This window comes from Apteryx rowi, unplaced genomic scaffold, assembly GCF_003343035.1.
Source record: "Apteryx rowi isolate R43461 unplaced genomic scaffold, aptRow1 scaffold_163, whole genome shotgun sequence".
NCBI lineage: Eukaryota > Metazoa > Chordata > Aves > Apterygiformes > Apterygidae > Apteryx > Apteryx rowi.
The window spans coordinates 541,370-568,585 of NW_020447897.1; the positions used below are offsets into that span (position 1 = coordinate 541,370).

A 27,216-nucleotide genomic window follows, 5' to 3' on the forward strand; every position below is an offset into this window, starting at 1 on the left:
GCGTGTCGTCGCGCTGCGAGCACCTTGTTTGTACGCTGGTGTTTCAGTGCCTAGCAGGCTGAGACGTAGTTTCTTTTCCACGTGCTGACCTTTTTTCTTCTCTTGCAGAAAAAGAGGAAGCTGTTATAAATGGAGAGGATGAAAAAGAACAGAAGGATCCTTATTTTGTGGAAACGCCTTACGGCTACCAGCTAGACTTGGATTTTCTGAAGTACGTGGACGATATACAAAAGGGGAATACCATTAAGAAGTTAAACATCCAGAAGAAGAAGAAAGCGGTACCGGCCTCTGCAGGCACCAGGAACCCTGGTGGCCAGTGCAGTGGCTGGACCTCCACCGAGTCTCTCTCTTCATCGAACAGCGATGAGAATAAGCAGTCGTGTGCGGCCGCAAGGAGTCAAGTAGCCCCGTCTGCCGCTGTGAGACCATCGGTTTCCTTCGAAGCATCTCCCTCCTACCTAACTATCCCCGAGAGCAAGCAGCTTCCTCCTCCCTCCCCCCAGCTCCCCCGGCACAACCTCCATGTGACAAAAACGCTCATGGAAACGCGGAGGCGGCTGGAGCAGGAGAGGATGATGCAGGTCGCGCCAGGAGAGGTCCGCAGGCCCCGGCTCTCCAGCTTCGGAGGCATGGGCTCGACGAGCTCCCTTCCCTCGTTTGTGGGATCCAGCGGCTACAGTCACATGTCTCAGCAGCTTCAAAATGGGTATCAAGGTAACGGGGACTACGGCCCCTGCTTTGGCTCCTCGCTGGGCAGTTCCATTCGCCACAGCCCGCTGAGTTCGGGAATATCCACGCCGGTGACCAATGTGAGCCCGGTGCATCTGCAGCACATCCGGGARCAAATGGCGATTGCCCTGAAGCGTCTCAAGGAGCTCGAAGAGCAAGTCAAGACCATTCCCGTKCTCCAGGTCAAAATTGCAGTGTTACAGGAAGAGAAGAGGCACATGATGGCAGAACTCAAAAGCCAAAGGAAACCCAGTCAAAGTGACATGTATGGTTTCAGAAAGCGATCTTATAGTGCAGGAAATGCGGAACAGTGGGAACATCTGTCTCAGGTCAGAAGAGGTGGAGAGCTGTATATAGATTGCGAGGAGGACATGGAGAGCGTGGAGCAGAGCTCTCAGAGGATAGAGGAGTTTAGGCAGCTGACTGCTGAAATGCAAGCACTGGAGAAAAAAATCCAGGATAGCAACTATGAAACTCCAGCAAATCTTAGGGTGAACAAAGAGAGCTTAACAAAAGAGAGCAGATCTGTTGCTGTAGGTGCTGATGAAAACATGAACGATGTGGTTATATACAACAGATCTTTGAGGCAACACAGAGAAGTAGCCGTGGGAACAGAGAAAGAAATGAGAGAGTCTGGGGTCGGGGTGACGGAAGCCATGCTTGGCTTGTCCACAGAAGTTGAGAAGGAGATCGAGCTTCAGCAGCAGACCATAGAAGCCCTTAAGGAGAAGATCTACAGACTAGAAGTTCAGTTAAAGGAAACTACCCATGACAGGGAAATGACCAAATTAAAGCAGGAGCTGCAGGCAGCTGGATCGAGGAAGAAAGTGGATAAAGCCTTGATGGCTCAGCCGCCTGTCATCAGCAGAACGGTGGAGGCTGTGGTACAAACAAGAGACCAAATGGTGGGCGATCATGTGAACGTTACTGATTCGTCCGTGGGGAACCATCTACAAATGAGCAGTGTTGGCACCTCCTGCCGGCCCGTCGTACGGAGCACAGCCGTGGGCCCCGAGCTGCGCATSAATCAGTGGCTTGTGAAGGAGAGAGCAGAAGTGCGGGACCAGTGCACGGGRAGGTCTGTTGAGGTGTACGATAAGAAGGTGGGCGTAGAGACGAGTGTCTGTGAAACAGGTGTCAACACAGAGGAGTCTGTAGACGACCTGAGTCTCTGCAAGACGGAGCAGGAGATCAGAGAGGTGAGGTCGATAGGCTGCGGGGACTGTTCGGTGGATGTGATAGTTTGCGCCCCGAAGGAGTGCGTGTCCCGCGAGACGGCCACAGAGGCTGTGCGCAGAGCAGAAGCCACCGTCATGGCCATGCCTTGTACGGCCACCCGGCAAACCAGCACGGTCGTGGAAATGGTGAGCCAGTGCACCAGTACGGAAGCAGCCTCTCTGGCAGACTGCGGCACAAACACTGTTCTGAGCAGCTACGATAAACAGACCAACACTGTGAGCGTGGAGACGCGGACCGTGGCGGTGGGAGATGGCAGGGTGAAGGACGTAAACGTGTCTGCTAAAACCCGTTCTGTTGGAGTGGGAACCTTCCTTTCCAGTTACCCGGGCTTTGAAAAGCCCTCTGCAATAAAAACCAAAGACTGTGGCGTTGGGCAGATAAACATTAACGAGAACTATCTAGTTGGTCTTAAGATGAGAAGCATTGCCTGCGGACCCCCTCCGTTGTCAGCAGTGCCAGCTGGCACCAGGAGCATTGGAGTTGGGGGTGAGTCTGTTGGTGAATCCGTGGGCACCCTCTTGGAAAGACCCCTGCCTCCGCCCGAGCTGAGAACTGGCCTGGATCACTATATCGAGCGTGTGCAGAAGCTGCTGCAGGAACAGCAGATGCTGCTTGCAGAAAATTACAGTGAGTTGGCAGAAGCCTTTGGAGAGCCGCACTCCCAGATTGGATCCCTCAATTCTCAGCTTATCAGCACCCTCACGTCCATCAACTCCGTCATGAAATATGCCAGCACGGAGGAGCTACGGAGCCTGGACCTGCAGAAGCAGTGTATGGACAGAAGTACCACATCAGGTAAGCCAAGTGCCCAAGCATACACTTGTTCCCCTTCTTGCTAGCATAGTGGGTTGCTCACCTGCAAGCTTTTTGCTTGACGGTCTAGAAGCAAGTGGGGAACTCTCTCTGATGAAATGCAACACATAACGTTGTTATTGTTGTTGGATATATCTGTATTCTGTCCAGCCCAACARTGATAACTGGAACTGAAAGCTGGAGGTGGTTTTACCCCTCATCGTCCTGCAGACTCTAAAGGGCCTGATGAGGATGGCTCTGAAGGTCAAGTATTTGATATAAATGAGAGGTATCTAAAAGTATCCAGAGAGTTTGACCACCATGCAAGATACTGACCCCTTCTTACAACTTGAAGAGTGTCTAGGTCAGTGTCTGTGGGTTTGGGATTTTGTCCCGCCTTTAAAGTTGGAACACCATTTTTAAAAAGTGCAGTAAGTCAAATTTGACAGAGTTGTAAGTCGCGTTCCACTTTTCTTCCCTGTTTTCACAGACGTTTCCCCAGACGTTGCTTTGTTCCTTCCATTTTCTTCCTTCTTTGTTCTTCGCAGCTGGAGAGCCGTGGGGTGCTTTCCCCATTCCAGCCGTGTTGATTGCTTAATGATAGGCAGCTCCAGAGTGCTTCACAGAAACCACAGCTTACATCTTCCCTGTTCCAATAAGTGTTTGTCCTAATCCGTAATTACAGCCTCATGTTTGAAAGGCGTAAGCTGTAATTACTGCTGGAGGTTTTGGTGACACTCAGCAAAGGCAGGAATTGAGATTTAAATACTCCTTCCATTTTGTTTATTAATTTTAAAATCTAAATAATTAATTTGAGGGACTTCTTTTTATTCCCTGGGGTAAAGTTGCTTACAGCTTTTTGGTGCGTGTCTGATAGTTTAAAACTTAACCATTTTTTGTAATGCCTTATAGGTGAATCCAACTACGGTACTGTTAAATTTATATGTTATAATTTATTGGCTTATTGAAAACCATTATGTAATTACTAGCAGTGACTGTTAGATAGCATCTTCTTTATCCCATCACACAGTGACTGGAATGAAAGGTAAAGGAAATGGGGAAAACTTGTGCAAATGCATCTGTATCATGGGGGCTGAATGGGAAATTAGATCTCGAGTAAATACTATTTAGTGTCAGCGTAATATTATTGGCTAATGCACTGCTATATAAAGCCTTTACAGTTTATTTACTGTCTTAAAAGTTGTCCTCTATTTTTGTTAAAGGCAGCTTGGTAAATCTGATTCTTTTCAGTGTTCATGAACTGAATGGAACCATTTATGAACTGAAACAAACTGAAGTAAAATTTTTAGCTTCCCATAGTAAAGGAGTAAGCAACATTTATGTTGAAGTAAAGAAAATATATGATATCCTGTCTCTGTGCATGCAATGTGATTATTATATATACAATATTATTATCTTTCTGGTGTGCATTTTATACTTTGGGCTTCTTGCAAATAATGATGCGATAATAATAAGAGTATCCAGCAAACACTGAAAAGTGTGCTTAAAAATAATGAGCCAAAATTTTCAGTAGCTGTAATTCCTTTCCCTTCTTTTATTGTACAATGTCAAATGTGTAGTCTAGAGGCTTGAAAGTATTTACACACAGGTGGAGCAATGGATCATCTTTTACTAAAGATGTTCTTACACRGATTCAGATTTCACATTCTTGCCAAAATTATTTTGGAATAATTTTGGTTTAGCATGTAATGCCATTATCTTTAGCAGTGGATAAGAAGTGCAAAATCTCTTTATTTTTAGTTGCTGGTGAGAATTACATGCTATGACTGTGTATGTAAGTCTGACTCTGGCCTTTAGCATTTTAGACCCATGAAGAGTTAGGGTAGGAAGAGGTCATGAGTCTGAAATATCTTTCTGTTAATTTTGAAAATATTTTCTTGTACTACATTTATCTGCTGCTCCTGATACCTGTTTCTGTGTTTTTGCAAATCATGTCTTCCTTTCTGTTTAAAAGGCTTCTCTCTCCCTTCTTGCTGACTAAAATACCAATATAAACAAGTAATTCTGCAAGCACCAGAACTAATAAAGCCCTTTTTTTTACCATGGATTGGTATCTCATGATAGCTTGTGAGCTCTTATTAAGTCTTTGCCCACGTTTTGGTCTCTTGGGTATACTTTCTCGGTGTCTCATGTGTGCAGTCAAGCAGCAACCCGTTCTCCAGGCATGGTTTCCTGGCCCGATTTTTCTAAAACTTGTATGAAGATAAAAGTTCTGCAGAGCACTGAGCCTCTGTCAGTTTGGTTAAAGTCAGTATTCAGGTCTAAGTTATTGAAAAAAGCATGATTTCACAAGCCTCGGTTCCTTAGAAAAACAGCCTGAAAATGGAGGCAGAAGCAGTCGGTTTCAGATCAGCGGCAGCAGTATCATCTTTAATATTTTATTCAAAGAGCATTCTTAGCAAGCACCTCTTGGAGGCAGGTCAATTTAGGGCAGAAATACCTGAGCTAGCTTTGAGGCCAGTAATGGGGGTACTAGAACAACTGCTCTGGTCAGTTTGCTGTGTTTAAAAAGTTAATTGTCAGTACTGCTTTCTGATACTTGAGTTAGCACGTTAATCTAGATGCTTTATGACATACAGACGTACCCTTGAGTTCTTCTGATTTTATAGATTTTTTTTTCCCCCTGTTAGTGCTGTGAAGAAGGGGATGTACTGCGGAGAGGTGTATCATCTCACAGTAGGTATGAGTTTATGATAGCTGATGGAGAGCCCTAGTACAGGATTAAGTTTAAACATGAAGCTTGGACCTTCCCGAATCAGGACCTGAGTTTGCAACCTGGCTGATTCTGCAGCTTCCATTTGTAGAGGCAAGTCAGGTAGACCTGCGAGATTATCTTAGAATTGGGTCTGTTAGCAATTAGCAATTGCTTGTTGCAAAATAAACACCTTCGCTTCCCTAACTAAGCAAGTCATATTTACATATGCACTGTCTTTCAGAAGCCCTAGTGGCTTCAGGGAAATCAAATCTGCCTTCCAAACAAACCAATTTCCACTCTGCAAACTGATTTTAGCCAGTATTGGAGCTTTGTCTGCATTCAGCTGGATCCTACGGCTGTGGGAGACAAACCTAGCTGCCTACTGGTCTTTATTCTTCTCAGTCTAGTCACTGTACAGGACTAAGAGAGACGAGTGTATTCTGTTTATCCATCTTACTGTCACAGAATTTTTGAGGCGTTTTAGAAGGTTACATTTGACTGCAAGCGTAATGCATTTTGCAAAACATCAACTAGAGGCCTAGTGTAATATCTGTAGTCTTTAATTACTTAGGCTATTCACAAAAACATCTTGCAGATGGATGTCATTTACGGGCAAGGAGTTTACTAGATTGGTAGTTAAAAACAACTCCTCTGCTCTTGCCCTGAAAAGTTACCTGAGCATATTTGATCTGAAAAGGCATGATTGTTGTGCCTCCATGATCTTCAGAGTATCAGTTTTACATTCACTTGTTGGAACAATCCTCTCCCAAGGAGCCCCCTGAAAGCATTGGACTAATCTTCAGGAGGTAACTTCTTGAAATGGACACTTGAGGGAGTGAAAGGAAGTGAGAAGCAAGTGGTGTCAGGAAACCTCACAGGCCTTAGGAGAATATGATATGCCATCTGGTAAAAAGATCTTCCAAGGTTTTGACCTGTAACTTTTGCCCAGAGCTGATGAGGCAGGATGAGGGAAGATAGAAACCGGAGGAAGGATTATGGTGCGAGATGCCACTGGTTGTTCAAAGCTGGTGTGTAGCAGCTGGTGTTGTTGGCATTGCAGCGTTGGCATGGTTGTATCGCTCCTCGGCATCATAGATAATGCAACAGCAGCAAGGAATTGTAGAAAGCTGTTTTCTCTTTACCACACTTCTGTTTGTCAAAGTTTGCAGCCTTTTTTCTCAAAGAAGGTGTAGCTTGGTGGGTCGATAGCTCTTGTCCTGGCAGCATGGGTCACAGTAGTGAAGTTGAGGACACAAGACTTGCCTATGCTAAGGAGCCAGGTGCTGTTGGAGGCGCAGGCATGCTGGTGGAGCAAGCAAAGCTGCAGGCTGCTGTGGATGGCACTCAACATCCACGGCTAGGGAATTGAATTGAGCCCTCAGCTTCAGCTCTGCAGTTTGTTGTGGACAGCATTTCATAGTCGCCAAGTTAAGTTTCTGCAGAAATGTGCTTGTTTGTGAAATGAGCAGCATCCATCCTTCTCTCTGCTGGGAGAGGGGGAATGACAAATGTGAAGCATTCTTCATTATCTTCTGGATGGTAGCGCCTCARTGCAAAACGGTCATGCAGATGGTCCCATCTATGTACCAGTTGAGTATTTGTTTCTTCACATGTGGCTGACTGGAATTTCAAATAACGCAGCACCTCTTCTGCCTTTTTTTTTGATGTGGAAGGTGATATCTACTGACCTGCTGTTGTGACCAGCATTCACTACAGTAAGTAAAGCGTTAATGTCCCCATGTTATTTGAAAACCGTAGAGACCTCTATAGTAAGAGCTGAGGGGTTAAACTGGATTTTGTTCCATTTTAAATACCCAGCAGAGGAGAAGCAGAGATCTGGTCAGTAATTGTCCTGTAAAGATAAGTGCTTAGTTGATCTTATTCTAGTCCATCTCCGTAGACCTATTTCAAAAGGTTTGACATACTTGCCCTGGTTATGTGTTGACACAAGCTTATTATGAGCTTTATTCAGAGTACAACTCCTGTATTCAGCAGGCACATCTATAAATTCTTAATAAGAGGAGGTTCCCATTTTTCCGAGGAAGTGCTGGCTTATTTCAGCTATGATAAAGCATCAGCTGAGAAGATCAACTTCTCATAAATGAGGTAAAAAAAGAAAATCTGCGAGATGACCTTTCCTGCTGTGCCCGGCATCATGAGATGCTTTGATCTGCCACTCATCAGCCAAATTAAGGATGGCCTTCACAGAGCTTCAGACACAGTTTTGCTGGAAGAGAGTATTTCATAAATAAGCTGATTAGCTGCTTCCCAGAAATGTCATTTTTGTTTTCAATCTTGCTCTAGCCATCCTATTAAAAGGAGCAGTTCTCCTGTAGCTGAATGGTAGTTACAGCATTTACCTCTGCCTGGGCCCCAAGTGAATTTGGCTGCCATCATTTAATCAATTTAATCAATAAATTGATTGTATGTGGCAATTTTTTTCTTCTGAGATTTTAAATTCACTGACTTTTAGCCCTGAATAGCTCAAAAGTACCTGTTAAAGGGAAATAACTGTTAGTCTTCTGAAGATAACACTTTTAGATGGTGAATGGATTCATATCAATCTTTGAATGTTTAAGCATAACATTTTTACTCATCACTGCCTTTTTATTTACCTTAGTAGAAGGGGTTTGTTTCATGAAGAGTTCTGATGTGTAGACCAGATGGAAAGTGTATTTAAAAAGGTACATTAATATAGAAATAACTTCTTAAGGAGAAAGCAGCTTAATAAGATTTAACATCACTACAGAAGACTGAGTGTTCTTCAGTTGTCATGATTTCATAGGGAGCTGAGTGCTATCATGACAAATTCCTGTAAATAATATGTAAGAGAAGAAATTCCTTACTGTATATGCTCCAGACAACATGTATGTACTCTCTCTTGAATGGAGAATGTATAAATTGTATCATGGGCCTTTGTCAACATATTGTGCAAATAAATACTTGCACTGATGAACAGGTTAAAAATAAAATCCGCATGCAGTTACTGCATAGGCAGCAGGCCTGTGCCCTTTTTTTAGATAAAAGCCTGTGATGTTCCAGACAGAGAGCCAGGTTCTCATCCCTGTGGTATTTAATTCCCCTGGCTTCATTTGCACTTCTCTTGATTTCCAGTGGTACAAAAGTGCTATCAAGCCAAGTGATTTTTATAGTATGACTTAGATTTACTTCATTCAGGCTAAATGAGATTTTTCAAAAGCAGGAAAAGGCTAGACTTTTTATTATCACAAGTTCAGCACAGACCCAGGGAAAAAAAACACTATTTGAAGTTTACCCAGTCAGTTCTCTCAGCTTGCTAACTACATGGCTTCAAGAGCACTTATTCTGTCATAAATGGGAGGGAAGGTCTGTAGTCAAGAAGGGAAGTAGCATGTTAGCAATAGGGACAGATGTATTTGTTGTCAGATATGGCATGTGGTAATTTGATGCTGATGTATAGTACTTTTGCAGTCGCTTTGGTTTAAATTGATGAGACTTTTCAAAAGGAGCACAAGTGATTTAGGAATAGGAGTTCCATCTGAAAAATTAGAAACAGACACATCTGTTCCCTCAAATCACTGGGATTAATTTCTAAAGACACTTTAGACACTTCTTTCCCACCGAAATTGATTAGAGTAGCTTTTTGCATGTGAATGTCTAATCAGTTTAAGCCTAAGTTTTTTGTTGTGTTTTGTCATACTTCTAAATTACTGATGAACTTTTTCAAGATCCCATCCATTTGATAAAATACATTTAGAAATCCCTGGCAGCTGTGTTAAACTGCACTATACTTCTATTTAGAATCTTATGTCAACTTTGAGTTATTTATTTGCAAGAATAAACGAACAAAAGTATACCTGAATGGCTATGTCTGGGGACAAGGGCTGGCTAAGTAGTGAATCAGTTGGCTGATATAATGTAAGCGTTGTGGACCTAGATGTGGTACGTGGATCTGTGCAGGTGATTCACTCTTGAGCTACTCCATTTCCTTGGGTATTTTTTGGAGAAGATGATGGACAGCAAGTATGGCTTTGCTACCTCACTGAGCTCCTCGAAGATGGGATGAATGTGGGCACACTTGAGATCTGGGTGAGGTGAGATGAACAGTCTGCTCTGAGGTCTATGTAGGCTCATGGTAATCTTCAGTGAAGGTTTCATGGTGGTTTCATTTCCACGCTTGAGAAGCTTGCAGTGTGTCCTRCACCTACAGAAATGCTACAGCCTTTTGGAGGAGGAGAGAACTTGGCTAATTCAACTTCTTGATTTGGCCAGTAGTTGATTAAGCCCTTAAATCATTATTGACAGTAGAGCCGGGTAGCACAGCCGCTTATTTAATCCACTTTTCCAAGTGACTTACACCAGGTTGCTGCTCTCCAAGCATCTTTATAACTTGTCTTTATAGGGCTGTCTTGCAAAGAGGAAGGCCTGAGAGTTGATGTTGAATGCTGATAACGGCTTGCAGCGTTAATGCTGTGTTGGGTCCAAAGCCGTTTTCCCTTGAACCTTATGAGCAGTAGACATTAACAGCTCCGTTAGGAGAATGGGTGCACTGGCCAATCTATCTAATGTAGTTATTTTTCTGTGCTTGTCCTCCAAACTTTACATCATGCTCTTTTGTCAGACCCTGGAGGCTAAGCAGGACTCTTTCTTGCTCATTTGAAGCCATGTGTGCCCCAGACAACACCCCAAACACGGTGCGATGCTTCTTAGCCAGTGAGGCATGAGCCAGAAGTGGGTCATGGGGGAACCTACCCAGTTTTGTTGTATCAGTGTCAGGTTTAGCTAGGAGAGAGACTGTGACCCAGGAAAAGGAAGTCTGCTTACTGCCTTTCCCCCTTGTCTCTGTGCTACCCCGCAGCTCCCTCCCTTGCCCACCTCTGTCCCAAGGCAGGAGAAGCGAGATGTTTGAGGGAGGTGCAGTGCTGGCTTCAGGCTCTGCTCGAAGCAGCATTGCCTGAGGCAAGGTGGAAGGCTTCGTGCCAGCCGTTAGATGCTTTTTTTCCCTCCYGATGATACTCTCGCTAGGTGTGACGTGTTTTGATGCACGTCGTAGCGCACTGAGCCCCAGCACTCTCCTGTGAGCCGCTGCCTTCACGGGACTCTTCGCTGACCTGGGGTGTTGCGAAGCCATTTGCAAGCCGTGCCAGTCCGTCGGGCGACTGCCGTTCTCTCTGCAGAGCGTAGCACTGCGTTTTTAGGCTGTCTGGCAAAACCGACTGACCCAGCCACCAAGAGTTACAACTGGAAGCAGTAATTGCGTTTGGTCCTCTCTAATTGTAACTGTCGCTGCTCCGGACAAGTGGCGGGAAGGGTGGTTTTCTTGTTTTTCAGCTAAAGGGAGTTTAGAAAGGTTCTTTTCTGGCTCGGCGGTCCGCGCTTTGGCAGCTCTCTTTTCCGTGATTAGCCGGTGAGGGGTGATGTTAGCTGTCACCAAACGTCTGCGGTCAGGAAGCGTCGTGCTCTAAGTTAATCCCTGCTATAAATGAAGACGGGCAGGGGAGGCAAAGGCGGGACTTGAGCGCGTGGGGTGCTTTCGATTCTCAGGCATGGGCAGTCCAGCCCAAGGGTGCAGGACGTTTGCTTCTATGCGGGTTATTTCCTGCATGTGGGGCCATGGGTGGGAACGGGGACAAAGGGGAGGAAGCTGTGCCGTGATAGCTTTCRGAAAAACCAGCTGCATTATGTCCTGTCAAAGGAAGAAAGACGCAGGGGAAAAAAAGTTGGGGTGAAGCAAGAGAGGGGAARGCAGTCTAGCAAGAGCACTGACAGTATCAGCCCTGTTTTTTTTAAGCGAACTATTTGGAATTTTCATGACTACAATACGTTAGCATCCTGTGCAGTACCGCTCTTCTATTTGAACGAGGGGGCTGTGGCTTAATTCTTGATAAATACAAGGGGGGAAAAAAGTGTTGAGACAGCAGTAATTGAAGCAAGTTTTGAAACAAACAAGTAATTTTTTTTTTTTAATAAATTTAAACCCATCTTTTTCCTTGAAATGCCAGCAAGATTACCTAAGGAAGGATGTATGTGTAAAAAAAACAAACTACGTTCCACAAACAAAATTGTGTATTGTTAGTGCAGCTTTTTAGGGCAGCCATAATAGCACAGCTGGAGGAACTCCTGGGGAACCTATAAAAATCTGTGTGTAATTAGTACTGCTCTTTAAACGCACAAAGGGGAAAAAAATAAAGGATTGTCAGCAAATTAGGAAAAATTAGCTGAGTAACTAAGCAAAGTATGTAACTTTCAGAATTAGTGGAATATTGGCAAAAAAAGTTTCCTAAAAAGTTCCTGCTTTCATGGAAAATGCTACTACTTTTTTTTTTTTTTTTTAAAAAAAGGACTGTTCTTCCTGAAGAAGCTCATGCTGTGGAATCCCTGAATGCTTTTCAAGCATCTCAGTAAAGAGCAGCTAAGTGAGGCTGCCCTTAATCAGGGTGGCACAAATTGTAATCTGATACTGCACATGCTGAAAGAAAAGGAAAAGGAAGGGATATTCCTTTCATCCCTTTTAAAGCCACTATCTTTATAGTTTTTTCCTTGTATTGTGCGTTTTCACGGAAAGAAAAACTCACGACTTTTTTAGTTTCTGAAAGTGGTCACACCCTTTTTCGACTGGATTCTCAGAACAGAGCAGTGTAAAGTGCAAGGGTTTTTTTTTTTTAGTATTATTATTATTATTTCAGTTTTTGTGTTGAACACAGTGATGCCATAAAGGTTTCGATCTGACCCCTGCGTGCTCAGTAATGCCTACTGTCTTCTTTGACAGGTGCTACTTTGGAGTACATCCCTCACGGCCAACTTGCAAGCACCCACCTGGCTTCAAATTTGCGAACTCTGAAATTGGAGCAGGACACTGGGCTGGTTCAGGAGGAGAGRAAGACACCTCTGGTAGAAGCTGTTCGGGGAAGGAAATCCTTCTCTTCTCAGGACAAAACTCTAGCTCCAATTAATCTAACAGACGACCAGCTTGCCTCTGGCCTCTACGGTAATGACTGGATTAGATATACCTTTTTTCATGCTGACGGAGTTTGAATATGAAACATAATTAAAGCAAGTTGTGAGAATTCTCAAAAATGTGAAGGCAAAATGAGCGCAGAAAAAGTTYTAGTTATGGGAAAAGTCACTGTGAGTCCCTTCGTGCCCAGCCAGTGGTTAATTTTTAAATGGCAGATGGTAGGGTATCCGTGAAATGCTCTTCAGTGTCTTCATAAGCAAAATCTACTGGGAGAAATGTGGTTAATAAAGTAATATTTTTTGTAAAAATATGGGATTTGTTTTATGAATGCTTGTCTTCCTGTTTCATGCTCACAGATTGGTTTAAAAGTTACTTCAGTGAATATTAAAGCTAAAAAACCCAGCCTCTGTTGAACCTCCTCACCCTATTGGATATTGTTAAATATCCTGCTTTAGTTCTGGCAATAAACTGCCGTCATTTAATCTCAAGAATTAGGATTGTCTTGGCAGACCAAAACAACCAGTTTCAAAACTAGAAATCCTTCACAGACAGCAAAGCAAAAAAATGTGTCTTTTCCTAAAGTTTTCTGAAGCATCATAAAGATTACCAGCATGCTGGGGGTTGGGAAAATTAAGCTATGTTAGTTTCCTATTTCTAGAGTTGTTTTTGGAAGTGTTCTTTTATATTTCTAGTGTGCGTGTAACACCATGACTGTGTGTATAAAAAGATTATTTAAAGATTAAAATGATAAAAAATTAAAAGATTATTTATTTATTATTAAACCCCAGCTTCAGCTGATAAATTAAACAGAAAGCTATTTGTTTGTTTTGAAGAATTGTCTAAAGCATCTTCAGCCAGAGTTGGCAACAGATTTGTACTGATACATGCACTTTCTCACTCTTTTCAACAGTATGTACTAATAATGAAAATACACTGAAATCTATCATGAAGAAAAGGGATGGGAAAAAGGATTTGAACAATGCAAAGAAGAACCTACAGTTTGTTGGCATAAATGGCGGGTAAGTGGCCTTTCCTTTAAAAGAAAAAAAAGTCTCTTTAATCAAGTCATTGGAGTACTTTCACTCTGGGAAAGGAAGGAAAAACCTTGGAGTTTATGTATAGCTGTTGCCTCTGCTTCAGACTGAGACTCGCCTGTTGAGCTGAAGGGTAGGAGGGAAGAATTAATCATTTAAGCCCACCTTAATCTTCTGTCAGCCTTTTGTGTGTATGTGTTTATTGTCTTAAGTGGAAGTTGTAAGTCAAACTTGGAATCAATCTTAAGTACTTGCATATTAGGTCGCTGCCAAATTTAAAACAAGAAAATGAAACAAACAACCATGGGAATGTTTCTCAGGTGATATATTAGTAAATAAAACTTTAATATGTCTTTGGCAGTTTACATAAGCACCATCATGCTATTAGGAGAATATAGTAAGAGATAGTGTTGCCTAAGAATTAACTTCTCCAGGTTTATGCTAGAGAAATACAAAAAATATCTAAATGCTGAAAACAGTTCTTCGTTTGAATCTTGTTTTAAAATATTACTTGCCATTCRGAGAATGTTACAGAGAACTTCCACATACTTCCACCAAATCATTTTTATATAGCTTTACTAACCTGTTCCTCAAATTAATTTTTYTTTATTAAAAATGCCATGTGCAATATGTAGTCTAAATACTGCAATTATTGATCTCATACCTGTGGGTTAAAATTGTGATTACTTGTAGCGGGGGGCTGTTGTCACTCATATATCATTGTTGTGCATTAGAAAAATAGGCTTAATACTTTAGYTTATTAGCTGTTGAGGTTTGAGAGTTACAGTAAATCATTCAAAGCAGCTTTATAATTGTCCAGATCACTTACTTTTCACCTAAAATCTCAAAAAAAATGTTTTGGATCATCACTGGAAAGATTTTTTTAGATTGTGGCCCTTGTCTTTAGATAGGTTTCTTGACTCTCCTCTTTTTACCTGCCTAGTAAGGCAGCAACACAAGTTTACTCAGAGCAGAAGAACATTTTGGGGCTATCCCCCAGGCAATGCCTGATGAAGTGCAAGACTTTTGTTAAAATAAGCTTCTTTCTTACTTCTTTCATTTTAGAGTGTGTGTATAATACACACAATGTCAGCATGAAGGGATTTATGGAGAGACCTTGATTGACAGTGAAACTTTAATAAACAGTCTTTCAGATTTAAAGAAGGAATTAAAAAAAATGAGTTTTGCTCCTTTCAGATTAAAACGCGCTACAATAAGAAAYGGTTTCCCAGCGTTATCTCAGCAACCCAGTAAAGAACAGCAAGGGGCAAAGCACTGTGTGTTTCTGCTGTTCTGTTAGTCAAAAACTAAGCTTTTGGATCAGTGGGACGTATGTGACTCCGTGCGTACGTATTTTCCTGAGTGCTTTTTGCAACCACCGTCTGCTGATGAAAGCTTTTTGGAGAGCTTTTTGACTACTTTGGGTCAACACTCCTTAGCTGTGTTTGCACTAACCCCAAAACCTCTTTACCTTTGAGCTGTCTTGGTGGTTAGTAAGGAACCGTCAAGCGCTTTGAGTGGAAAAGGAAGGACTAAGCATGCCCAGAGCAACCGCCCCCCTCTCGCCCTAGGTACGAGACCACGTCGAGCGACGAGTCCAGCTCCGAGGAGAGCTCYTCCTCGGACTCGGAGGAGGAGTGCGAAGGCGGCGAGTACCCCCACGCCGGGGCGCCGCGCGAGGACCCGGGGCCGCCGGGGCTCGGCACCCCCCAGGTCCGCGCCGGGGAYGGCCGCCTGCCCGAGCGCGAGGCCGAGGAGGTGGAGATCCGGGAGAGGTACGGCACCGGTCCCCTCCCTGATGTGTGCACCCGAYGGCGATGGGCGCGCTCTCGGCGGGCTGCTTCGGTGCTCCCTGGGGAGTCGCAAGCCCAAGCTGCTGCTCGCCCGCAGCAGTTCCCTTGGCAGCGACTGAGTGCAAAGCCCCGCTTATAAACTGTAATTTATGCTTAGTCCGAGCAGGTCTTATCAGGAAAGCATATTTTAACTGTTCATCAGGAAGCTTTATAAAAACACTGTGCTTGGCAGGCTGGGATTCCAGCGTATGAATCTGATACTTTCCCAAATCTGTTATCTGCCTGCACATATTAAAAATGTAACCATATATGGCAGTCCGTGGTAACYAGAGATGGCTTTTTGGCAAAATGATTCTTTGTGAGCTGTGAGAACATGTCAGAGGCGATCCTTCCCAACACTGACCCCAGCAGCACTAAACGAGCCACTTGCACTGAGACCCGGTTGCTTCTTGCCAGGAGCGCCTGTCCCTGATAACAAGTGGTGCTCATCTGGAAGCAGACGATGCCTTATTAATGACATCGTCTGCAAAAGTTTGGGTAAATAAGTGAGTCTTGAACCGTGCCCATGAGGTCAACAACCTGCTTGCAATACGTCTTGCATTTCCACCTTCAGCATCATCTCGGCCTTAGCCGACCACGCTTGGTGAGGCAACGGAGGGTAGCAGCATGGAGGTAGTACAACCCTGGGACCATACGCTATGAAGCTGCCATCACACCCGTTCAGCATTTCATGGCCAAGTTACTTGTCAAATTGCTGGGTAATGAGTTACATAAGATAGCATTTGGCAGGCAAGGCGTATGTTTTTGGCACATGGAAAGCAGTAGCGTAGTGTGTTTGTACTGATTCTTGATTAATGAATTGACAAAAGAAAGTGAAAGTATAGACCACAGTGAAATATGTAGTGAAGGGATATTTTATGGATACAGAGGTTGCTAAATGTTTAGAAGTGTGCAAGCTTGGAAAATTACATGAGTAGAATAACAATAATAGAGTAAAGAAAACACTAGTATGTCATGTTTCACTAGAGTTAGAGCTTAGCAATAAAACCTATATGTAATTATCAACTGCTAAGTAAAAGTGATGCAGAAATACATAATTAAGGGCTATTCATAGGAGCTGTGAGTTTTAAAGTGCTCAAAGTAGCTGTCTAACTTACATTTAACGTAGAAAGAGCTGATGGTGAGGAAGGGCAGGAGGACTGTTTAGGTAGTCATGTGCACATGAGAGATGTGTGCTCAGCCAGCTTGGCTGCCTTGACTGTGATCTTCAGGGACAAGGTGCAGTTGCACAGCAGCGTGGAGCCAAACGGATCTGCGCAATTAGCTAGGAGGGACATCTCTTTTCCCTGGAGCCACCAAAAGCTGGGGTATAGCCCCGAAAGGCTGAAATGTCTGCCTTACGCATGAGTGTGTCAGTCTCTAAACTCTTGAAAAATTCTCTTGGGAAGTTGTGTTACTGTCTCTGGCAGGATCTGAGTGGAGACTGTTTGCCGTAGCCCAGCATCTCATGTAGCATGGGGTGTGTCTGTTCTTACTTTTACATCTCCCCTGAGTTTTGAAATTTGTGGTGGGAAGGGAACAGAAGTGGAGGTGGAAAAGGGTGGTCTGGAGAAACTGGGTTAAACTTGCAAAGTAGGATGGGAAAGGCTGGTTCTGGTGAATGAGGTAAAATGGGAGAAAGCAAGGGGCCACCACCTAAGCCATTTCCCACTTACTAATTCCATTTTCCTAAAGAAAAATCAGTATTTCCTCTTTTCAACCAAATAATCAAAACACAGAATATAATACATGTTCTGCAATAAGAGCAGTAGGTGCGAATTTCCACTAAAAAGGGTCGGCAAGTCTAAAATACAGAAGTAGAATGTTGCCTGCTCCCTATTAATATTGATCCTCACACATACATCTGGGAAGCATATTTTTGCTCCGTGCCCAGGCCTGCGGTGCAGCCAGCAGCAGCTCTGCTCCCCATACGGGGAGTCCCCGGTGAGAGCAGCTGCCAGAACGGATTCTGCGTCTCAGCAGTTTATGGCCTGCCTAGAAACATTAGCTCCCTACCACGTTAATTTTGGAAAGGTAAATGTTTCTACGTGACAGGAGAAAAATTTACGTGTGCCGTGTCTTCTGCTGTCTTTCTCAGATACGAACTAAGCGAAAAGATGCTCTCTGCTTGTCATCTGCTTAGAAACAACATTGATGACCCCAAGGCCTTGACCAACAAAGACGTGGTAAGCAACGCAAAGCAAAGCTCTCCCTGAGCTACGACAGAGAAATTTCAGGGGGGGATAACTTTGTGTTTTACAGGACCAGAGCTGCAGTAGCTAGGCAGAAGGGGATATCATCTTCCCTGCAGGAGTCACAAAATGCTTTTTTATTTTATTTTATTTTTAATCAGGAGACTTTTGTCTAAAGAGCATCCCTGTGCTTCGTGTGCTGGGATGCTGTCATCGCAAGGCACACATACAAAAATAGTAATGTGAAAGTGCAGTTTCAACACATCCATGCGTTCCCCTGTTATTTTTGTAACTCTTGTTTTAGCACAGCTGTAGGTGGCATGCAGGCCTCACTTTAAGAAAATGCATGAGGTGAGGAGACAGTTTCTTTCATTAACAAAAGCACAGAGTCTGTTCTGAAGCTGAATGTGCTCTGCCTCTCTCTAAGCACAGTTAATGTATGCTGCTTCTGTCTTGCTCACTGTGCTGATATCCTTAATGGAGTGCAAAAGAGACAAAGGACGATTCATTGCTAATATTAACTTTCAAGAAATAGTGTTGTGTTTGCTGCATGTAGGAATTGCCCATGTTATTTTGTGAGGGCGTTCTGAAAGCAAATGAATACCAGTGGCTGTTTGGTGATACGAAATTGCATTTTGCATTTGTGATAGTGGTGCTGTGATGTAAAATGCAATAATCCAGTGCCACGCTCCTCTGCCACAGAGCATCTACAGCTTTTTAAGGACACGAATATTGTGTATGTCTAATTCTGACACTTCTGGACCAGGAAATGTTTTGAAAGGTTGGTTAATACAAGTGTGAGAGGTAATTTCTAGTGCTGTGGCATTCAAACAACAAATATTTCAGGCCCAGTGGGAGTTGAAAGTCTCAAAACAGGCATAATCAGGTGATAAATTCTGCCTGGGAAGCATAATTTAAACTTTTATGTTACTTTCTTCAAGTGTTCACCAGCACAAATGGGGCTTTGTAGCTGGAGACTGCAGACTGATCAGCTCTTGTTCTCTCTCTCTCTCTGCTTAGAAGGAACCCTTCACCAAAAAGGGTAACCTTTAGTACAGTTAGCGATCTGTATAAATTGTCCCAGCCTTTTCCATTGTAGCTGCTGTTTACACCAGGAGGAGCTACAGACTGCTCCTATTGGGATGTCTTGTTACAGACTACTCGAATGAAAAAAAGTGTATCCTTTACTTCTGATGCATGTGATATTGTGTCTGTAAAAATAATGTCTTAGTGATGTTTTGGCACTCTTTAATTTCTAAAACAAAAAAATATTTTTATTGTGCCACTGTAAAACCACTTTTGTGTTTCAGTTCTGCATGTTCACAATATATGTGGTTTCTGACACAAATGGATTGAACTCTGTAATTTTTTATTACAGAAGTACTGATGTAGAGGTGTGTAAAATATTATCCCCTTGCCAGATATAGGTCTCTGAGAGCTACTGATACAGATCCACTGGGTTTTCTCTAGAGCCTAGATAAAAGTGAAGAATATCTGCTTTGCAGAATCACCCTTGAACTGATTGATCATTTTGTAGGTGGGGGTTTCTGTGAAGAGGAGCAGGGCGCGATGGTCCTTCCAGCTCATAAATGGGCTCAGAAAGTCAGAGCTGGCAGAGATGGCTCACAGCTAGGTCTGCTGAAACTACGTTGTTTCCAGTGGAGTGTTGTCTGGCCAAAGAGGCTCCCAGTTCTCCCCAGTCAATCCATACCAATGAGAAAGTCTATGCTGAATGTCTAACCTGCACCTTCTTGTTGCAGCTTAAATCCATCACTGCTGTAGCCATCCATCCCGGATGTGAAGAACAGGTTCTTTCTTTTCTCTTTCCAACAGCCTTTTACATTGTGAAATGTTACTGTGTTTCTTTGCCCCGTTATTCTTTCAGCGAAGCATCTCTGGTCCTTCCTGTCTTTCCTGTAGGTCAGATTTCCTTAACCTCTAATCATTCTTGCTGCTCACCTTTGAACCCATTTGGACTGCATTCAGTGATCAGACCAGACAAGATAGTCCAGCAGTTGCCTTCCCAGTGCTAGGCAGAGGGAAGGGACTGCATCACATGCCCTGCAAGCTGTAAACCTAGTTATTCACCCCAATATAGTATTTACCTTTTACATCATGAAGGCATCATCATCATGATGTTGCTGATTCAGGTTCAGGTTGTGATCCTCTGTAATGCCCAGCTCTTTGCCTGCAGAACTGCTCTCCAGCTGGTTCCCTTATCTTTTGTTTGTGGATTTGATAATTCATGCCTCAGGATTGGGCCTAACTGACTTAACAATGCACATTGTTTTGCTTCCTGAGAAATACGTATTTCCATTGCTCTTAGTCTGAGGTGCATCACTGGTTTATAAACCGGGTTAAGTATTTTATGGAAATGGTTATTCCAAGCCTTATTTCCGTTCACCTGTATCTGATACCCATTAATGCTGGGGGTAGTCCCATCTTAAAATTTAGTTCTGTCAGAGGTGTACCAATCCTGAATATGAAGTGAAATGGGAGGAGGTAAACAACTGGTGTTTTAAAAAGAGATTTAGTCAGAGGGAAAGCATCAGATCTTGTATCTTGTTTGTGAGCTGAATACTTTCTGCCCACATTTGACTAAAAAAGGCCTGGCCTCCTGCATTGCTGACTTGTGGGATGGAAAATCCTTTAAATAGAATGTGCATATGTAAATTTTTTCTGTCTTGGTTTTGGCAGCGGTTTTGTTTAAATACCATCCAGCATGAGTGGTTTCGTGTCTCAAGTCAAAAGTCCGCTGTTCCTGAAATGGTCGGAGACTACATAACTGCTTTTGAAGAGATTTCTCCTGCTGTCCTCAGACATATAATCAATATGGCAGATGGAAATGGAAACACAGCTCTGCATTACAGCGTCTCGCATTCTAACTTCGAAATTGTAAAGCTCCTTATGGATGCAAGTAGGTTGGCTGTTTGTTTGGTTCTTTTTTTTTCACTCCTCACAGGTCAAGTTCTTGATGAGCAAGAGAATGAGTTATATGGTGGCTCACCTGAATAGTCTGGAATCCCTGTTTTTGGTGCTAACTTTAGAGATGGTGGTGATGCTCTTGCAGAAGTTACAAAAAAGCCCGAGTAAATTGTGAACAGAGTTGGCCAGTGGTTATGACAGACAGGTGGACCCTTGTTTCTCAGACTGTGGGCTAACTTGAGCAGTGCCTGCCTCTGGCAGTTTTCTCTGGAAACCATGCAGGTGCTGCTGAGCTCCTTCTGTCCTGCCACAGGTAGGGTGCTGGTGGGGTAAGATTCATTCAGATATTAGTATTTGTGTTAACCACCCAAGCTAGCCTAGCCTTAACTTGCTAGAGCAGAGTAGAGGCTGTTTCTGACCACCACCTTGGTGGGTCTCTACTGCCCTCTTGACGAACTGGAACAATATGGCATTCTACCATAAGGGAGCATTTCCCTGTTAGATGAACAGGGTGATGATACCTCATTTAGCTGCTTTTGTTGTTGTTTCCTTCTCTCAATCCCCTTGCAACAAGCCTGGAGAGAGAGTAGTGGCAGAGGAGAGACTGCACAGCATCTGCTCCCCATGTGCTGCTAAACTGGTAGGCAGTCAACACAAGGTTGTCATAAATAAATAGGAGCTGGCCTCAGCAGGATGTGATCTGTCTGAGCACAGTTTTGCTCCCTGCCTTGGGTTTCTTTCTCTAAAGTAGTTATAAAACCTGTCACTCCTTGGGAATTTGGTTGTGGAGCTTAACTAGGCCAATAGCATGGCTCGGGTGAAATGGGTTGCTTTGTAAGCCTAGCGAAGTTTATAAATCCGGAAGGGGAGACATCAGATAAGCMAGGATCTTGATGATGCAAATCTAAACTTTAATAATCCAGCATGTCTGTTACGCATGCAAAGCCTTCCTTGGCAGGGAGGCAAACACTTTGAAACCTCTGGGCCTGTTTGGACGCAGCCGGTTGGGAGCAGTGAGTCACGTCCCGGGAATGCGGGGAATGTCAGGAGCACAGCGAAGCCGAACGGCGGGAGGCCGCGCGCGCGGGGCAGGAGGAGAGATCCTTTTCCTTCCCTGAGTGTCCCGGGGTGGCGTGAGCTACTCCTGTAGGTAACAGCAGCTGGCGTACGGCTATGACGCAGCAGCCGTTGGAGCTGTAAAACCCAGCGGCCGGTGCCACGTGAGCGGGAACAGAGTGCACTAGCCATCACGTGGACAGCATTTGCCTACAGGCAAATTCCTTCAGGTTTTGACAGTCTTCCTCTGGAAGATGTCTAAATGGTCAATACAGTCGGCTTTGTGATGCAGTGTGTGTATCACAGGCAGATTCTTGGCTCAAGGATACAGCACGTGAGTGTGTTTGGCACGGGGCAGATGAGACGAGACTTTTCTACATTTCCACGTGGGGTTACCAAGAAGATACATAGAAAAAAAAAACTTTTCCTCCTTTCTTTAAGCATGTAGAAAAGGAGTTGAACTGTGACCTCAATACATTTCTGTCGAAGCAGTGCGGTCAGGGAGGAAGGACTTCACATTCACCAATTATTAATTACTCATGAAGTAATGCGTGTAGCAGAGTGTGGTGTTCTTTACTACTTCAGTGGCTCCCATTATAGGAGCCACCCAGAAGTGAGTTTTGAAAGTGAGCTTGGATATCTCCTATCGCTACCTGATTACGGTAGCACAGGTGACAGCTGTGGAACATGCAAAAATGTGCGTTTTCTTACAACTGCACTTGTGTTGTTTCTACAAGGGTTCTTTTCACTAAAAAAAAAAAGTTGGCAATAAATCTGAAGAATTTCCTGCAACATTTTTGCTTATTAAGATATCTGTAGTGTAATTTAATCCTTACTCTACAGATATTGTGTATGTAAGCCTGTGCCCTTGCTTTCCAATATGATGAGCACATTCAAAGCCCTGCTGGCTGGTAAACTAATAAGCCCTGCTGGACTTCTGCAGAATTTTAGGAATAGTGGGTTAAACGTGAATGAAAAGGAGAACTCTGACAGCTGCTGGCACTTTGTCAGAGGACTGGACTGTGTTTGTTCCCAGAGTGCCTTTGTTCGGAGTCAAATAGTCTGCAGAGCTGGAAACAGTCTTTAATTGGAAGGTCTTTTCTGCAGCTCCAAAACATGTCAGAGTACACTTGCAGAGCTTTAAAATGGCACCAGTTACAAGAAAATGTTTGTGCTGAGAAGTAACACTTTTGTTTGCCGTGTCGACGGACCCTTTCTCGTTTTGCAAAGTAGATCCCTCAGGAGAGGAGCGTAAAGACCATCCTGATTGTATTTGTAGGATTTGGACACAAGGATACTTTCCTGTATGACAGTCTTGTCAAATTTCACACCACTGGCTTTTAAAGTTAAAAAATGATGCCTAAATGATGTCACATAAAACAGTTTTGTGTCCTCCCTTGTTTTGCACACATAACAGAAGAGAATCCTTTTCTGTCCCTGGCTCAAGAGCACCCCTGTTTATTTTTTTCTTCTCCATTTTCCCTTGAATTGCTTCCATTATCAGACCAATTGCTGCCTTTTTTTTATAGGCTGTTCTGCTAACAGTTTACTCAGTTCATTAGCACAATTGCTGCTTTTTGGGTTCCTGCTTTCCAAAGAAATTATCTCATCCCTCTGCAGATGTCTGCAACGTAAATCACCAGAACAAGGCCGGCTATACCCCCATCATGCTTGCTGCGCTTGCAGCTGTGGAGGCGGAGAAGGACATGAGGATAGTGGAAGAGCTCTTCAGCTGTGGGGATGTGAACGCTAAAGCCAGCCAGGTCAGTCCGACGGTTCGCAGGGCGCTGCTCCAACCCGCTCGGCTTTTTACTTTTCGGTCCCTGTTCCCTGCGCTGCTCCCAGTGGTGCAGCCCTTGCGCTCATTTACGGTGGTTCTCCATGGTCTCTTGATGTTTCTGCGTATGTTTTGGATTGCTGTGTACAAGGTGGAGCCCTGGAAGAGCAGATGAGCCTCAGGTGTGGATGCCTTTGAAAACAAAAAATTAAGATTGAGTATTATATGAAAAAGCCATTACTGAATTTTGGGAGGCATTTACAAAGTCTGTAGCATTTAGTTCCTTTTAAGGACCTCCAGCTGTGTAGGAATAGCTCTAATTTAATAAATATCTGTGTTAGTGTAGAATACATTATGTATAAAAGGTATTTCAGTAAAGGCAAGCAGAGACTTGGCAGTCCTATAGAAAATAATCTTTTTTTTCCCACAGAAAAAGCACAATGCCAAAAAAAAAAAAAAGAAGTCTGCATGCTTTGTCACTGATTGCCTGTGTGGTGATTTGGGTTTTTTCTCTTCTATTTATGCAGGCTGGTCAGACCGCTCTGATGCTGGCTGTGAGTCATGGGCGGATAGACATGGTTAAAGCTTTGCTGGCCTGTGGTGCAGACGTCAATATCCAGGACGATGAGGGCTCTACAGCTCTGATGTGTGCTAGTGAACACGGACATGTAGAAATAGTCAAACTTTTGCTGGCTCAGCCTGGATGTAACGGCACCCTGGAGGACAATGTGAGTTGCCTTTCCAGACGCTGCTTCATCAGATAGTTTCTCCACTTTGGAATGTTTTTCTAATTTAGTTTTTTGTTTCAGCGAAGAGCTGCAGAAATCTACTTACGTGAAAGTCTGACTCATAACCCCAGAATACCAAATGCATGAATCCTCTGTTTAGTTGTAGGAAGTGCTGTGATTATTTGCCTTCTATCTTTGCTTTTCTAGCAAGCCTCCCCAGCAGTAATTTTTGTGCTTAGCCTTAGGTGTACAGTGGCCAGAGGAGAAAAATCATTTGTTGGCTCATGGTAAAACGTCTTCCCTTCTCACATCCCTTCCCCATTTCCCAGGAGTTTCCTAATTCTCCATCAGGACTTTACCTGGTGACTTAATGGTCTTGCTCTGTTGCTTTTCTGTGTTCACGGCAAATATCAATCCCAAACTTTTCTTCATGAGATGTTCGCTCAGTAGTTGCACTATGACTTTTGAGAGTACTGGTTTGGTCCCTTAGTCATTAAGCTGCGTTGTCCTGACAATAAACAGATGCAGGCTGTGACCTCAGTGCCACTTGCATATTTCTTGGTTTGCAAAGATCATTGCAGCCTATGCTGTAAACAGCCAGGATTTGATCAATGGAGTGTTCAAGATTTAAAATGTTGACATAGCTTTTGTTTTAGCTGAGTATTATTGTGTTCTTGGTAACAACATAATTTCTTGCATATGTTTCAGTTCATCCTATTGCTGTCACCCATTGAGCACTGAAATGGAGCCTGGATTTTGGATTTGGGAGGGTGGTGGGTGGTTATTTGTTGAAAGTGTTGTAGAAAGGTGGAGCAACTGTTTCTGTTCATTTGCCTGCCTCAGGAGCTGCTGCTGGTTTTACTGTCCTCCAGTGCAAGCAGTGTATAATAGCTGGCCTCAGAGGAAAAACGTAAGAAGACTTTAGTGTAAGAAATCCTTTTTAGGGTGATCTAGGTTACTGCAGCCTGGATGCTGTTATCTAGTAGCACAGTAGCACTATTAATCATCAAGTCAACAGCTGAAATCTTTATGGGAGACATGACAGTCAGCTATTCCTGCAGGTAGTTTGATACTGTTGTCCAAGCACAGCCTGTCTGCCTCTTGCTCTTTTTTAATGGGTCTGCCTGTGCTGGGAGATTTTGAGATTTTTAGTATTCACAGAGCTATTCAGAGCTATTCAGTAACTGTGGTGCTTCTCCAGTCATCATGACTGCTGACCGACGCTGGGCTTCGTCCTCCCGGTCTGTGCCGCTCTGCTAATGACGCGGCCTCTCTCTCCTACCAGCTTCCTGCTTTTCCCGGTATTGGCTGTGTAGTGTTTGCAGTGCATTATATCGTACTGTGGTGGCCAGCTGTTCTACCTCCCTGCCTGCTCAGCACCATTAGATTTATATATAATTGCTCCCCGTAGTCTCGTGAGGAGACTTTCCACTTGGATGCTGTTCATCGTGTCCTATGCTGGAAACAAGGTTTACAGTTTCCCTAAACCGGTACTGACCTTTCCAGTACCAGCGCTACAGCAGGGGCTGGAAAACGTGCTCCTCTCRGAGAGGCAGCCCAGGAGGCGGCCGCCGTGAGGTCATTCCAGATGCTGGCGTTATTGTGGGAACTTCTGTGTGCCAGGGCCAGAAAGGCAGGCAGCGGGCCAGCAAGCCGCTGCGATGCGTGTGCTGAGGCTGTAGCTTGCTGCCTGGTGAGTTAAAAGCCACGGGAGAGCGGGGTGCTGTCGCCACGTGGTGCATCAGTTTTGGGAGGGGAAGCAAGCAAGGAGGAAAGAGTCAGGGGAGGTGGCAGCTTCTTACTAATGTGCTTTGCTGGCAGCTCAGAAGTTCACAGCCCAGGTTTTCTGACTTCCACCTCTCCCTGGCCTTCTCTTGCCCCCCAAGTGAGGGGACAGAGACCCAGAAAGCATCTGCCACAAAAGCAAACGATACCGATCATGGTCTAAAGGGAAACCAGTGGGTCAATAAATTAGCCTTTCAGCAAAAGCACATCTAACAGGCTCGACAGCTGTGATTCCTGAAAGAAATAGTGTCTACTGAGACACCGAGGTGACAATATCTGAACAGGAAAGTCCATTTATTAGTAGCTGGGCTCCCATCAAGGAGCATTTGGAATTAGAAATGCAATTGCTCTTAGTGTTAATGGGAGTTTTAACGAAACAATTATCATATCTGATTAACATTTATCCCTCCCTTACCTTTTCCTCCACTCCTCACTGGCGCTGTGGTTTCTCTCAGACAGACCAATCTTCTGAAATCACTGGTCTTACACAGCATTACATGTAACATTATTGTGGTAATGGCATGCTCATTCTTGCTCAGCAATAATCTAGTCTCCTCGTTGAGAGAAATTATGAGGCCTCTGACAATTGGACTGCCTCATAAAACAGCAGCACAAGGCTTGTTGTCACTTAATTATAATAGAAGAAATTAAACGGGACTCTAAATTAACCCAGCTGTCTGAGCAGGAGGGCCTTCACTTCAGTAACTTCCTTCTCTGGGGGCTGATGGAGCTTTAGAGGGATCTGCTAAAGCACACAAACAGTAATTCTCGTATTYCTTCCTTCCTTCTCTCAGGATGGCAGCACAGCACTTTCTATAGCCCTGGAAGCTGGACATAAGGACATAGCAGTTCTTCTTTACGCCCATGTCAACTTTTCCAAAACCCAGTCACCGGTTAGTACACGGMCTCCTATATATTTTGAACATAGTTTACATTTTAACTTGCTGTTCCTGAACATAGTAGAAAAATGTAGATAAGAAATGAAAAACCCCTCGTGTGTGCAGAGGTGCTGTTGCATCATTGCAGTGCTGATTACTGACCAAGTCACCGAAACAGAGTTGGTTACAACTGTCCTAGGTGCTCTGTCAAATATCCGCCTGCTCTCTGAGCCCTGACTCGCTCTTCTGATAAACTGCTGCTAAATGTTTCACTGTATAAACAACATGTACTCGCAGGCTGTATGATAGCTGGTACTCCTCTTCCCAAAATGGAAAAAAAAAAGATTCATCTGTGCAATAAAAAGGAAGGGACTGAACAGACTGCTTGTGATTGCTGTGTTCTCATTCAGCGAGCTGGATTAATTTCCCTTTGATTAATTGTTCTTTCCTCTCCTCTTTTCTAGGGCACTCCTAGGCTTAGCAGAAAGACGTCTCCTGGTCCTACCCACAGAACCACGTTTGAGTAGTAATGCATGAATATCTGTAAAAATCTTAATGCCATCTTCAAGCTGCTAATTGTTACTGTTTTACTGAGA

General features: G+C 43.8%; 1 protein-coding gene across 5 annotated transcripts; it reads left to right on the plus strand.

The window, feature by feature from the left end:
• Positions 1-524: 524 nt before the first annotated feature.
• On the plus strand, positions 525-27,147 carry KANK1 (KN motif and ankyrin repeat domains 1). Of its 5 annotated transcripts, none has more exons than XM_026060002.1 (11): positions 525-2,802; positions 4,992-5,017; positions 12,305-12,443; positions 13,324-13,432; positions 15,019-15,222; positions 17,378-17,465; positions 20,169-20,388; positions 23,073-23,215; positions 23,757-23,957; positions 26,537-26,635; positions 27,085-27,147. In XM_026060002.1, exons 1-11 carry the CDS (start codon positions 540-542, stop codon positions 27,145-27,147), a joined length of 3,555 nt encoding a protein of 1,184 aa, XP_025915787.1. In that variant the 5' UTR covers positions 525-539. The 5 variants fall into 5 exon arrangements, with proteins under 5 accessions (XP_025915787.1, XP_025915786.1, XP_025915789.1 ...); XM_026060001.1 differs by lacking the exon at positions 4,992-5,017 and adding an exon at positions 6,502-6,504 and having other exon boundaries at positions 525-2,763; positions 12,225-12,443; XM_026060004.1 differs by lacking the exon at positions 15,019-15,222.
• Positions 27,148-27,216: the final 69 nt, after the last annotated feature.